The sequence below is a fragment of the Sarcophilus harrisii genome, chromosome 1 (assembly GCF_902635505.1).
Source record: "Sarcophilus harrisii chromosome 1, mSarHar1.11, whole genome shotgun sequence".
NCBI lineage: Eukaryota > Metazoa > Chordata > Mammalia > Dasyuromorphia > Dasyuridae > Sarcophilus > Sarcophilus harrisii.
In genome coordinates this window covers 75,510,919-75,525,844 of record NC_045426.1, presented here as the reverse complement: position 1 = coordinate 75,525,844, position 14,926 = coordinate 75,510,919, and the positions used below count along the sequence as shown (strand labels likewise).

The window sequence follows — 14,926 nt, the reverse complement described above, 5'->3', positions numbered from 1 at the left end:
AGCCCTCTCTTAGACCCATCTTATAGATAGTGTGCTGGGGAAAAGGGGAAAAAAAAGGGCTGTGCAAACTAGAAACTCCCAGAAAAATTCAGAAGTTAAGAAACTCCTACTCAGGAATATAGATAATCTATTACTCCATAAGCTGACAACCAAAATTCCCTGTGGTTTTCTTTGTCCTAACCCAGGCATTCAAATTCCACAAAAGTCAGAGTTAAAATTGATACTTCAGGGAAGCAAGATGAGAAAAACAGGAGTGAAAGCTCTTAGAACATGAAAAGACTGAAATTAAAGTCTGGGTGTAGTTCATGAGAGTCACTTTCAAGAAAGGAGAGAGAATATCATTTATAAATTAAGTTAAAGTCAAGTCATAATTAATAGCACTAATGGAGAGGAGAATGGGTAACCAGCACATCATTTCAAAATGTATGTTTAACTTTGGATCAGCTTCTTGTGAGTGAGAACAATATCCTGAAATTCATGGAGTAAAAATATTTGGCTAAAGTGAAATGATCTGACAGTAATAATTGGGAAGCTGCGCAATCATTCCTTCCCAACAGACCACAAATGAACAATCTATGTTTCTATTAATGGCAGCCATGGATACTGCTTGTTTCAACTGCCGCAAAATTAATCTTTTAACCTCTGAACCATGGAATTAGTCAAATGCTTAACTTTTAAGGTACAGATTCTCTATGTTCCAAAGAGGGAGTTGTACAGTTTGTAAAAGTGGCAATTAATAAATACTAATTAGCCCACAGTATTAATGTGAATGTTTCCCCTTTTCCTACCTTCTTTACTTCCTTACGTTAATAAACACATATTTGATTAATTGAATAAAAGACAAAACCATCCCTCATATTTTAAGAATTACTTGATGAATTTATTTTAATATATGCCCATTCATAGGTTTTGAGTGGATAAAAAGTGATAGAATAGTCTACATGATCTTTGTGGTCTTTTTTGGTGCTATATCTATGATCCTGTGACCTGAGTTCAAAAGCCTGTCTTTGATATTGTATGATCCTGAAGAAAATATTGAACCTTAATGTACCTCACACAATTCTCTAGTACTTAACTATTAAGTTAAAGGCCACAAGACTTCTCCACAGTGATTCTTGGGCAAACAAACCAAAATGATTTGAAAAAATAAATTATGCAAATTTGATATATCCTGTTTTTCTTTAACAAAATCATCCTTTTTTTTTTTTTTTTTTTTTTTAATGTTGTGGCTCCCAAAAGTAAAGAAATCTCAAGTTTACCTTCAAAATGCATCTGAAATGAAAAAAGGATCTTTTACATGATTAGTGAGAGCTCAAGAGTCCTCACAAGCCATTTTGAAGGGGAAAATATCTTATTTCCCCTCAAGTGATTCCTGGGATTCAAATTTAAATTCCCTCCATGAGATGGTTACACTACAGATTTTAAAGCTTTATACCACCTTTACCTCCCCCACCATTTAGATTTTATAGGAAATAATAGGATTTTGAGCTGAGAGGGAATTTGGAGGTTATTTTGTTCACTGTTGTCATTTTACAGATGAGAATACAGAGTTAAGTGATTAGTCCAGAGTCACCCAGTTGGTAATTGTCAGAGGCCAGATTTGAACTGAGGAAAATGAGTCTCCCTGATTCCATGTCCAGTACTCTACCCACTGTACCATCTAGCTGCCCCCCTCCCATCCCCAGGAATAGACTACTCTAATTCTAATGACAGAGACTTAACAAATTCATAATTTTATTATACTCTGAATAGAGATGATATTTAAAAAGCAGAGAAATCGACTATACAAAGAATTTATAAGACATTCATTTACATACTGAATATGTTTTTTTACAGTATGGAGCAAAGGTAAAATATCTACTAATAGATAAGGCAGAGAAGGCAATGTTAACATGTCAATGATACTAAGGATAAACTGGCACCATTTAATTAAGCATGGCTTTTTAGCATGTTCATATTATAACACTGAAGGATTATAGAAATACAATTTAAAAAGCAGGTTAATAGGCGCCTGGCCACAAATACACATGGCAAAAAGCTAATATGAGTTTACCAGTATTTTTTTTCAGTACTGCATATACACATCTTGAAACATCCTGGGGGAAAGCATGTTGTGTTAACAGTTTGCACATTTGTCACAGAAACAATGCTGTGTGACTGCATATACTATTTACTACTGAGTATACCTTACAGTTTTTCTTTTGAATATGTAAAATTATTTCATACATTTCTAATATATGTGGTAACATATTATAAGAGAAATACACTGTGAGAGCTCTCCTTAGAACCATAAAAATGGACCTATTTTTTTTTTTTTGCTAAGAAGAGTTAAACTCCTAGTGCATTTTTCCTGATGCTTTTTAAACACAGAGCAAAACAATTTTAAAAGAGCAAAAAATAAAAATATAAAATAACCATGTCAATACATGATATATTTTTTTTAATGGCAACCTTCAGGATCTGGAGTCCTTTCTGAATACATGTGGACATGAAATGCTATGACAATATCTTGAAAACTCCAAGTTATTGTGTACTGGCAGGAAACGAAGGGCCCCAATTCCATGCCATTCCCTTCCAAAAGAATCATTATTCAAACCTGATTTAGTTCTTAAACAAACTTTTCTTCTTCTTCTTCCTCTTCTTCTTCTTTTGCAGGGAGCTGCCTTTCCATGAGAGTAATACTCTTGGAAGATCCAGCTATTTAAGCCCTCTGAACCATTTCATTTTCCCAAATTCTGATAAAATGAAACACTGTTGGATATTCCTTGAAAGTGGTTTAGAAGTTAAAAATTCTGCCTCGTTGGCTGTTCTTAAGGCACACAGGGATCTCTGAAATGCTCAAGCAGTCTCTTTAAATGGCAATGAAAATACTACATGATGAGTAAATGTGTAACAGAATTATAAAGCATTTGGCACAGAAATGAGGTCCTGGCCATTGTCATATCAACTGGAATGAGAAATTATCTACCTATTAGCTTTATATACAATGCCCACTGCAACTCAATTTCAATTGCATTTGAGCTGCCATCTTCTTCCCTGCCTTTTGCTGCCCTGACCCATGCATTAAAATAATCTCTTTATAAGAGTAAATTTTCAAAGCCTAAGTTGGTCACTATGATTCTTGCATAAAATAAGCACTGATATCTGAGCTTAGGAAGGATAGGAGGAGATTATTATTAGTAAAGAAAATTTTAATAGGGTATAGTTGGGGTATTTTAACATTTATTCAGCACCTGGTGCTCTATAGAGAAAGAAGTTAATGTTTCTTCAGTGAGACAAAGTCCTGAATCATTGGTCCCAAAAAAATGCTACCAATGATAGATTTGCAGGGAAAACTATTTGGATATAGAAATATACACAAGTATGTATTTGTCCATATAATACAGCAGCTCATATGACAACCAAAAGAGTTTATATTTTTAAGGATCATCCCTTTTCTTATCTTCATACTTAGGATGTCACAATCTGGACAATGACTATAATACAAAGCAAACCACTTAGCAGAGTGATGAGATCCATATGATAGCTTATGAAGGCGCAAGGTGCCCTATATATCATCTTGTTTCTTTCCTTACAAATGACATCCAACATAACAGATGGCAAGACAAGAGTTTAACAAAATAATTTTCTTTTCCCTTCTGGATATATTTGCTGATTCTATCCACAATAAAAAAAAAATTAGGAATTAAAAACCATAAAGAAGTGAACTTGATGAACAAAATATTGAAAAATAAATCCAAATATGCAAAAAGACTTTCTGTTAAAATCGTATTTCCAAAATACAGGATGTGTTATAACAACACCATAAGAAAATATTGACATACTTTCTAAGCAAGGCACATGCAATAGAATATACTTAGATACAATAACATACACAAAAAAAAAATGCAAAGCTCAACAAGGTGTCTAGTAAAGAGTACTCATACAATATAGCAACATCAAATTTCTACTATAAATAATCTGGCATAGGCAAAAATATAAATTATATAAAATCATTTTTTGCTTTTCCCTCATTTTTATCCTGCTATTATTAAAATGGTTTCTTTCTTGCTTGACTCTTCTTACAAAATATATATTTTTAGATGAACAGAATACATCAAGCCTTCACCCATACAATTTTTTTAAATGACATCTCTAACTTTTCATAAAGCACAATAACCAATCATTCCCAGATTTAGACCTTACAATCTCGGTATCTCTGTACCTCTGTCTGTTTTCATGGTCCCTGAAAAAAAAATCAACCTACACTAACCTTCATCAGACATACTTCCCCCTTCTCAGTTCAACTCTAGTCTTGGTTATAGAAAGATGAAGGGAAGAGCAAATGATTGTACAAGAGGCCCTGAAAAAATATTAGTTTGTGAGGATCACGTCTACTGTGGATACAAATAGGACAAGTGTTTCCATAAGGCCATGCATGCAGTTCTATAATGTATTAAATCTCAGAAAATTCATGTAATATAGTAAGTAACCAGGAAATCATTCCATTGTTCACCCACAAGGTACTGGGGAAGATGAAGTGTACACAAACTTCTCTCTTGCAAAGTTGATCTCCAAAGTAGACTCTGGATAGGTACAGATGCTCCAGACATAGCTTCTTTTATTTTAGAGCTTTGAACTTGACTGTGAAGATGTTTCAAGAAACAAAAACTTTCCTTTGAGAAAGGAATTTGGAAGTCTTTCTTTTAAAATAAGAAAAAAAAAAAAAAGCAAGGAAGGAAGAAGAAAAATCTACAATGGGTAGAAGGTCCCGCTTTTCTTCTTGGGATTAGTACGTTTAAGTAAATTGTTCCAAAGGATGCCGAGCCTCCCTCCTCATACCAAAGTCTAAAAGGGTCAGAGAGGCTTCAGATCTTTTTGGGGGAACCAATCATGACCTTTGATACAAAGTTCACAATGGCACTGGCAGGCTGTTCGGGATCGTGTTCCGCAAACAGATGGCACACATTGTCCGTAGCGCTTCCTTGTTTTCTTGCAACAAATCCAAATACTCTGCAAAAGGCAATTCAAAAATTAAATGGGCCATATCTGCACACAACTACCCGGTCACTCCACGCAAACATCCATACACTGTTTTCCCCTCATTACTTATTTCATTTATGTCACAGCTAAAAAGCTTTTTGTTACAAGAGTATCCAACAAAACACATCGGTGATGATCTAGTCAACTGTATTTGTTAGTCCACAGGACATTTCTTACATAAGAATAAATGGCCTCTTCATTTCCATCATTATAATCAGCACTTATGTAGGACCTACTAGGTTCCAGGAACTGGACCAAGTAAGCTCTTTATATATATTATTTCATTTGTCCCTGGGAGGTAGTTAGTTGCTTTTATTATTTTATAAGATGAGGATAATGAGACAGATTTTAAGTGATTTTTATGAGAATCCTGACCCCGTGTTAAGCCTTCCTCTAAATACAAAATTATTTCTCTTCCTCTAAATATAAAACTATTATTAAATACAAAATTATTTCTGTTGAAATAATCAAAGGGTTGTCATATGGAAAAGGGATTAGATATGTTCTAGTTGGCCTCAAAAGATAGAATCATAAACAATGGATAAAATATGCACAATTTAAGAGATATTTTCCCAAGGAATCATTCAAAGTGACAGGGGGTGCTTTGGTTAATGGATTAACTCTCATTGGAGGCCATCAAGCAAAGGCTAAATTACCACTTGAGTCAGGTTAGACTGGATGAATATTGAAGTGAACCCTAATATTTTGAAATTCTTGTGATTTAATTCTAGTCCTTAAAAACAAGGAGGAAGCTGCATGTTTCTAACAAAAATCAGGGCTGTCTTTTGGACACATTAGCAATTTAGAATTGTGTTAAGTGATCACCAGTGGAAAATGGGACAAAAGTTCAAGTCTAGATAACTACTTCCAAGCTAAAAGAGCCTATACTTTAAAATAAAGGAATCCAGATGATGGGCAACTTACTTTGCTGAAGGGCCATCTTTGATCCACCTTGTTGTACGTGAAAGAGAAACAAAATAAAAGCATTAGTTTTCTTTATATTTTCAAGAGAACATTAATGATAGACACATTTATTGGCAAGTGAAAATGCCTTACTTCCTGTCCTGTGGATCCAAAGCACAGAAAATGACCGTGTTCACTGGATAATGTCTTCGAAAGAAAAGTCTGTTAAGAAAATGAAATGGAGAAAAATCAGTGTTTTCAGGATTTCCCTTTTAAGACTGGGTGTAGTAATGATTATCGGTGTGATTAGAGGCACTAAACAGAATATCTGGGGAGGCAACCTGGCAGAGTGTTATAACAGGAATGGGGAATTTTCAGCATGTGGGCTGGATAAAGCCCATGAAATCATTTGGGCTGGCCCTGCCAAGGCAACCATAAATGATGATGAGCTGAAAACTACATTCAACAAACTTCTATTGCTCGAGTTCTACACATTGATAATTTTGTATGGCCCACGAATGAAGTTATAAATATCCAAATAGTCCTTTGTAGAAAAAAATTTTCCCAGTCCTGCTCTAAAAGGACACTTTGTTTATTAACAAGAGACATAAATTTTAGCCTGCCTTGTTCTTCTGTCCATGTGCAACTGAGCAATTCACTTAACCTCTCAAGTTTTACCTTTCCTCTGTACAAAATTAAAGTTTTGGATTAAATGATCTCTAAGTTTAAATTCTATGATTATTTCCTTCCTTTATAAATATCTTGAAGGAACAGATGAAGAGTTGACTCACTATACTTAACAGCTTAGTATTCTATAAGATAGTAATAGAATTCAAAGTAATTCTTATATTTTAAGGAAACAATTTTTAAAGTCATATACCCATAGTCACATGAGTGTACATGTAAGAAAAGTCATTACCTTGGACTAAGGTAAAAAATAAATAAATAAATCTTGCAATGTAATCACAAGAACAGTACTCCAAGACAAAGACTTTGGCCACATCATGACCAGTTTTCTGGATGAAATGATTAATGCTTAGATGTGTATGTGTCAAAGTCACAGAAAATAAAAGGCTTCATTGTAAAAAGTAAGTAATTAAAATAAGACTGTTATGAAAAAGCCTAATAAAACCATGTAACTAATCTCTCTGCTGTACTTGACAACTCTCTAATAAAACTGTTATAATAACATGTTTTGCATGCGTTGTCTATATTTTTGGTATATTATTGGTCTATGAAGCTCTCAAGAGGAAATTTCCCTCTACCAAGGTAGGCTGCCACCCTGTCTGTAACATGTAGTTCTAAGTCAGTGATATACTAAAAGGCACCAGCAATATGGGTCAAAGATGAGGTTCCAATCTGACCTTCTAGCCAGATCTGCATCAATCGAGTCATGCTGCCTTTCTCTTCGAAACTGTAGAAAAATGACTGAAAAAACTTTCCCAAATGAGATTTTGTTTTTAATAAGAAAAAGCTGGGATCTTGCTAAAACTTGAAAACCATTAATAACTATAAAGATTTTTTGAATCAATAGGACAAGCCAAAAATGGACAGAGAAAATAAATAAGGGTAATACCATAATTTAGACACATACTGCAGAGGGCACTTACTTCCGCTGATTGTCAGTCAGTGTAATTCCCTGAGCAGAAACTTTGAAATGAACAACTGTAGAAATGGGAGGAGGATCTTGAACTAGTGTCATGCTTAAGGCTTTCTGTACAGCTTGGTAGCCTGTGAGTGATTCCATTTCCACAGAATTTAAGTACCAAACATTGCAGGCTGTTAATAATAGAAAAACAAAAAAGTTTAACATCATTTCATGTGCTTTTATCATACAGGCAATACATCATCATTAATTATTTGTTAGGTGTTTCTATAATTCAGAAATTGTGCTAAGATACTTAGAACAGATTTCAAATTTAAAAATCAGGCAATCCCTGTCATCAAGGGACTTAATTCTAAAAACACAACACACATACCTGTGTGTGTGTGTAAATACACACATGTATATACACACACATACACACATGACAATGTTGTTAGGTAGTAAGTGGGTTTAAGAACTGGGGAAGTCACTAGCAGTTGAGAGGAATCAAAAAAATCTTCAAAGAAGAGGAAGCACTTGAATTATGTTTTGAAGGAAACTAATGATGCTGTGAGGAGTCATCAGTAATGTGAAATGCTAACTAAGTCCATTTGGTGGAGTAATATTTTGTCAGCCTAAAAAAGTAGATTGGAGCTAGATTGTGAAAGGCATTCAGGACCAAAGAGAAATTTTTACTTGATTCCAGAGGTAACAGGGAGTGCCAGGAGCTCTCAGAGCAGGGAAGAAACATAATCAGACCTGTGATATTGTTGCACAACACTCAATTCAATGAATATTTACTAAGTGTCTGTTGTGTACATGGCACGATGCTATATTCTAGGGACATAATAATAGTATTAATAATAGCTAACATTTATATAGCAAAATTAAGTCTATAAACATTTTATATTTACTTCATTTGATAAAGACATTTACAATGTTTGGCAGTTTGAAAAATGGATTACACATCTCATTTGAGTCTCCCTACTTCCCTTTGAGGCAAGTATCACAGGTATAACTATCCCCAACTTATACATTAGGAAACTGAAATTCAGAGAAAGTAGATAACATGTTAATTTTAATACAGATTGTAGGAATCAGAGGTTGAATGTGAATCTAGGTCTTCTACCCTAGCTACTAAAACAGTCCTGGCTTTAAAGAAAATGACATTGTGCTGGAATGATACAATAGACATGCATATAAGGAGACTACATCCTAACAGGATAAGAAAGAGAACAGTAGTAACTAAGATGATAAAGGAATGTTTAAAAAGGATGATAGTACCTGAGTATATTCAAGTCCTGAATAAAAGTAAACATTATGAAAAGCAAAAGTACATTCTAGACAGAGGGGAATAATAATTCCTCATCTAAAGGGAGCTGAAGGAACTTTGAAGTCAGGAAACAGTTTGTTGTCCAATTTTTCTGGAATGCAATTTGTGAAGGAGAGTAATTTGGAATAAAGCTGAAATCAATCAATAATCACTGCTTAAGTGCTTACTATGCTTATTGATTTATTGATCTAAGAAGCAAAAGAGATGTACATTTTCACGTCTGCCTTATTTGAAAATACCCTTCTGTCATAAACTCAATTATTAGTTAATTTGCTCAATATAAAAATTTATACAATAAAAATAACTTAGCAATATAGGATAAAGGATGAATGTCATTTGCAAGATCTCCTTAAGGAAAGAAAATGTGAAAACTGATATTCAACTTATGAATGTCCCATATAAGTAATAAATGGGAGACTGCAGCTCTGGAGTTTTAGCCCAAACCTTAGAATATGACAACTGGACTGTTTCCTTTCTGAATTCACAGAAAGATATTGGCCTTTTAAAGCTGCATTTTCTCTTATGAAGATTCAGAGATAAAGGCAGATTATTTTTATGTTAATATGGAAGGCTGAGAAGTATATTCATTTTTTAAAATAAATTTTATTAACACATTTTGTTTTTAACTTTCCTTAATTTCCCTGTATCTCTTTTCCCTTTTTTCTACCATAAATCCATTTCTTGTAACATCCTTTAATATGCAGTAGTAGAAAGAGTTTGAAGTTTTGGAGAATATAGATTCAAGTGTAATCGATGGTGTTCTCTACTTTGTAGTCCCTCCAATAGACTGATATATCTGGTAATCTGGTAAATATATGTTGAGTGCTAAGACATTGTCAATGTTCTTAAGAAGAGCATGGAAAGAGATGCAGCATGGTGTAGTAGAGAAATAGCCTCAAGTCAGGAAAATCTGGCTGTTCTAAGCTCAGCCTCTTGAGACATACTATCTGTGAGATCCCAGGCAAGTCCTTTTTTGCCTCAGTTTCCTCATCTATAATATGAGCTGGAGAAGGAAATGGCAAACATCTATTATCTTTGCCAAGAAAACATCAAGAAGGAGTCAAAAAGGGCTGGGCGGGATTAAAATGAGTCAACAACAACAACAGTGGTCTTGTCCAAGGATTTGTGCTAGGTTCTGTGCTAATTACAATGGCTTGAATAAAGGCTTGTCAGATTTTCAGATAACACAAATCTAGGAGGGATGTCTAATCCATGACACAATTGAGTAATCATGCTCTTGTTCAATCACATCTAGAGCAATATGCTCAATTCAAGAGACCATATTTTATGAAAGATGTTAAATTTGAGAATTCCAGATGAGGGAAACCAGAATGATGGTATTTAGCCAGACTTCACATGTCATAATCGACATGTGAAATCTGGCTAAAGGAACTGGTTATGTATCTAGAGGAAGAAATATAAATCTTATGAGAAAAATGCTATCTGCTATTAATATTTTGAAAGACTATCATATAGGAGGAGAATTAGACTTATTAATGGTTGTCTTTTAACAGTGTTAACTCATCTGTAAAGTGAAATGGAGAAGGAAATGGCAAACCACTCCAACATCTTTGCCAGAAAACCCCAAATGGGGTTACAAAGAGTTGGACATGAGTGAAATGAGTGAACAATCGCAATAGGATATTTGGACCTGGATGACAAAAGAGCAAGTAATGGAAAACACACAAATTTAGTCTTGATGTAAGAAAAAAATAACTTTCGACAATTAGAATTATCCAAAAGTAACATAGTTACTTTTGAAGCAGAAAGTAGCTGCCTTTCCTTCATATAGAGCCTGAATGATCCCTTCCCAGGAATACTACAGAAAATACTTTTATTCAGGTATGATTTGGACTAGCCAGCCTCTGGATTCTATGGCTATAATTATCTCTAAAGGCCCTTCCAGTTCCAAAAGGGATGCTCCAATACCAAGCTCTCTCACTGGCCAGAGTTTTTTCATGAATAAAATGGGTCTAGAAATTCTTTTATCATAAAATTGATGGGAAGAGTATTCTATAAACTTAAAAACTGTATAACTAATGAATTATCATCTTATTACCAGATTGGAGGGGAGTGCTTTCTTTTGCAGATGCAGAATACATGTAAAAAGTGAACAAGATACAATTGTGAAAGAACATTACTGTGATGTAAGAAATGATGAGCTCAATGATCTTAGAAAAACATGGAAAGACTTGCATGAAATGATGAAGAATGAAATATGTAGAGAGTAATAGTAATATTATTTTAAGACAACTTTGAGTAAATAAATCATTTTTACTGTTATAAATATCCAAAGTAACTAACAAAGTAACAAAGTAACATAAGATACATGAAGGAAGACATTATCTGCATCCAGAGAAACAAATGATAAATAGAAGTATATATAAGAATGACTTCACATACACACACATATACTTTTGTATCTAATAGTAGCCATCTCTAAGATGAAAGGAGGACAGAAAAAATAATGAAATTTATATAATGATTTTATTATACATAAATATTTGTACATAAAAGATTTGCAGTTTCAGGTGCATTTTTTTAAACTATATTGTATTCTAGAAATGCTTATTTTCTTCCATAAATTCAAAATATAATAGATTTTTTTTTTAAAGTAAACAAGTTACTACTATGTAGCTGCATGGTCAGAGGGTCACTTCACCCACTGCCAATGGAGTCACCACTGCTGCGAGAAGAAGTTTTTCTTAGTTCTGAGTTTTAGAGTTTGGATGACATTTTCCTAGATAAAGTATTAAAAATGGCAATTTAGAATTAATTGAAATAGGACCATTAGTAGAAAAGGTCAACCACATTCCATGGCTAAATAGGATTTTTGTGGGCTTCCTTGGGAACCTCACAATCATTTATAACAGTTTCTTTTGGAAAATGCATTCTGAGTTTCCAAACAAACTTCAGAAACACAACTTATTTGTAAGTTAAGAACTGCCTGTACTCTTATGTTTTCTAACTGAATCAATACTTGGGGAATGTTTTAGAGTTTGTTTTTTTTTTCATCATTTCTTAGGAAAAAAAAAAAGACAAATAACTGAATATAAATTAGGCCTTATAAAACCTTCATCCCACCCTTTTAACTTTGTTTACTGTGGCTAAAACAGAAGCTTGTAGTATTTCTTTTAGTGAGGGCATTTCACGGATGTTCAAGACATTCAGGCTGCAACTAAAGTTCATTTCATTGAACAGGACCATTCATTTCACTGGCAAAACACCAAGAATGTTTCCTCCGGATTGGAAGATAAGAGTCATTCTGTACTACCACTTAGCTTTATTTTTATTTCCATTTCTCTAGGCTTCTAGACATTTCCATGAGTAAGAGGGGGAAAAAAGGGTCCCCATTTTCCATGCCAATGAAACATTAAATGAAATGAAAGATAACATTTTTCTTTGCTTATGTTTTTCTGAATAGTATGTCATTCAGATATAACAAACGGGAAAAATTCCTACCTGTGCATTTTTCTTTTAAAAGAAAAATCATTCTTATGGAGAAAAGGCTACCTTAGTAATATTTATTCAATAAGGCCAACATGTACCCGAAAAATAGTTTTAAAAAGGAAAAAAAAAACATTTACTACGTATTCTCCCCAGACACAGAATATGGTCCAGTTTCACCTGGATTTTAACTCTTCATTTTCATATCTGGGATTCTTTATTCTCATTCAATTTTGCCATATTTACTAAAGGATATGCTATTATAAGGCATCTGAAAAGCCAAAGAATTAGGAACCAGACATTTTAGGATATATCTGAGGGGAAAAAAAGATGAAAAAAGCAGGGTTTATATTTGATTCCAATGATAGTCCTATTTATACTTGGTAGTCCGAGAAACCCACAAATCTGTACTATCATCACATGAGTAATGGAAAAGAATTTATAAAGAGGAAGACATTTCCTAAGGCAAACCCCTTAATCTTTGTAGGTCTCAGTATGTAAAATAAAGGAGTAGGAGTGAGTGTTCTATAACTTCTATTCCAGGTCCCATCAAGTGTTGAGGCTATAGCAGATAGATGTACAATGGGAGAGAAATGTCCACTTGTTTAAAAAAAAAAAAGGAAAAAATCAGTTTAAAGCTTAAAGGGACATAAAAGATCATTATGTCTTGCCCTGTTATTTAAGAGAGGAGAAAATTAAGACCCAGAAAAGGCATGTGACTTGCCAAGTTTACATATTAACTAGTAAGAAAGCTGGAATTAGAAGCCAGGTCTCCTAGTTCGATAGTGTTTCTATGACAAGATAGTTAAGTGGCATAAGACCTAGATTTTAAAACTGTGGTTTGCAAGCCCTGGTAGGGTCTTGTAACTAAATTGGGGGGAGGGTGTCACAAAATTATGATTTATTACCAGTAAATGTTTGATTTGTGTACCAATTTTACATATTTATATATTGAGGGTAAGGTAAAAATTTTTCAGGTAAAAAGGGACAATGAGTGGAAAAAATTTAAGAAGCCCTGGTGTATTATTTATATAATATAGTATAGAGTATAGAGTGTTGGACTTGTAAACAGAAACAGCTAAGTTGGAATCTCACCTCAGATATTCACTAGCTTCACCTCTCTCAACTTCAATTTCCTATGCATGGAAATAGAACCTACCTGTTAGGGTTGTTGTGTAGATCAAATAAGACAATATATGTAAAGCATTTTATAAACTTTAACAGTACAATTTAAATGTTAACTTTATTGTTATTATTTACAATAATCTTTATTGCTATTCCTGAGTTCATGGTTAAATGTCAGAAATTTCATAGACTGTCAGGAAAGGTTTCTGTAGGAATGGAAGTGGTACATGGTTATTTCTAGAAGAGAAGTCACACTGCTTTGGGAGAGAAATTGTGTAAACCCAAGCCTCTGAATTAACAAGGCTGATCCCTACCTGGTTAGCTGAGCCAACAATATAAGTGTTTTGACTTTAAAGATCTACAGATTAGCCATGACAGCCAGGACTCTCTGTCAATGTCTCTACCTGAGAGAAGATTCAGAGGGAAATAGATTTAGAAGTACAAGGGACCTTAGAAATAATTTAAGCCAAGAACCTTGTTTTATACCTAAAGGGGTCAAACTGTGCCCCAGGGAACAAGTCATAAATGATAGAGATGAGATTCAAAAGCAGTTTTATTGATTCCCCAATTCATAATGTTCAGTGAAGATGAATAGGCAATTTTCAGAAGAAGAAATCTGTTATTAATGGTTTTGTGGGAAAAAAAGTTACAAGTCACTAATAATTAAAGAAATACAAATAACAACTCTAAAAATACCAGATTATACTCATCATAAATGGCTAAGGTGATGGAAAAAAGAAAATGGGCTGTGGGAAAAAAAAGTAGTTGCATTGTTGGTGGAGCTATGAATAAGTCCAAAAATTGTGAAAAGTGATTTGGCACTATGCCCAAAAAGTTATTATGGTAGGTCTGCATTCCAAAGAGATCAAAGAGAAAAGAGAAAAACTCACATGAACAAAAATATTTATAGAAGCTTTTTTTGTATGGCAAGAATTGGCAATTGAGGGATGCTGATCAGCTAGAGAATGGCTAAACAAGTTATCATTATGATGGAGTTATTATTATGATGGAGTATTATTATGATGCAGTATAAAAAAAATGAAAGAAATCATTTCAGAAAAACCTGGAAGACTTGTATGAACTAACACAAAGTGAAATGAGCAGAATGAGAAGGGCAAGTTACATTACAAAAGTAATATTAAGATAAGCAATTTTGAAAGACTCAATGATTCTAATCAATACAATGACCAACCATTATGGAAAAGGATTAATGATGAAACATGCTATTTACTGAGAGAGAGAAAGCACTGAGGAACTTTGATTACAAATGAAGACATTGTGTGTGTGTGTGTGTGTGTGTGTGTGTGTGTGTGTGTGTGTGTGTCTGTTTCTTTGTCTCTGTCTCTACTCCTTTCTTTATTTTTTGTCCTTCTTTTCTTCTTTCCCTTCTTTTTTTCTTCTCATGACTAATGCAGGAAAGTGTTTTGTCTAACTATATTTATATTTGTAATGGATTTTGTTTTTCTTGTGCTCCTGAAGGGTAGGGGAGTGGGAAGGAGAGACTACAGAAC

The 14,926-nt window shown here is 33.8% G+C and overlaps 1 protein-coding gene across 8 annotated transcripts in view; it reads right to left on the bottom strand.

Moving 5' to 3' along the window:
- Positions 1–1,777: 1,777 nt before the first annotated feature.
- The window catches only part of TNS3 (tensin 3), a 378,141-nt gene continuing 364,992 nt past the window's right edge, over positions 1,778–14,926 (bottom strand). For all 8 annotated transcript variants that reach the window (XM_031957264.1, XM_031957267.1, XM_031957260.1 and 5 more), the window contains 4 exons: positions 7,536–7,704; positions 6,079–6,147; positions 5,947–5,973; positions 1,778–4,992 (listed from right to left, as the gene is read on the bottom strand). In XM_031957264.1, the coding sequence (XP_031813124.1) occupies positions 4,848–4,992; positions 5,947–5,973; positions 6,079–6,147; positions 7,536–7,704 (410 nt within the window). In that variant the 3' untranslated portion in view covers positions 1,778–4,847. The remainder of the gene's footprint in view (positions 4,993–5,946; positions 5,974–6,078; positions 6,148–7,535; positions 7,705–14,926) is intronic.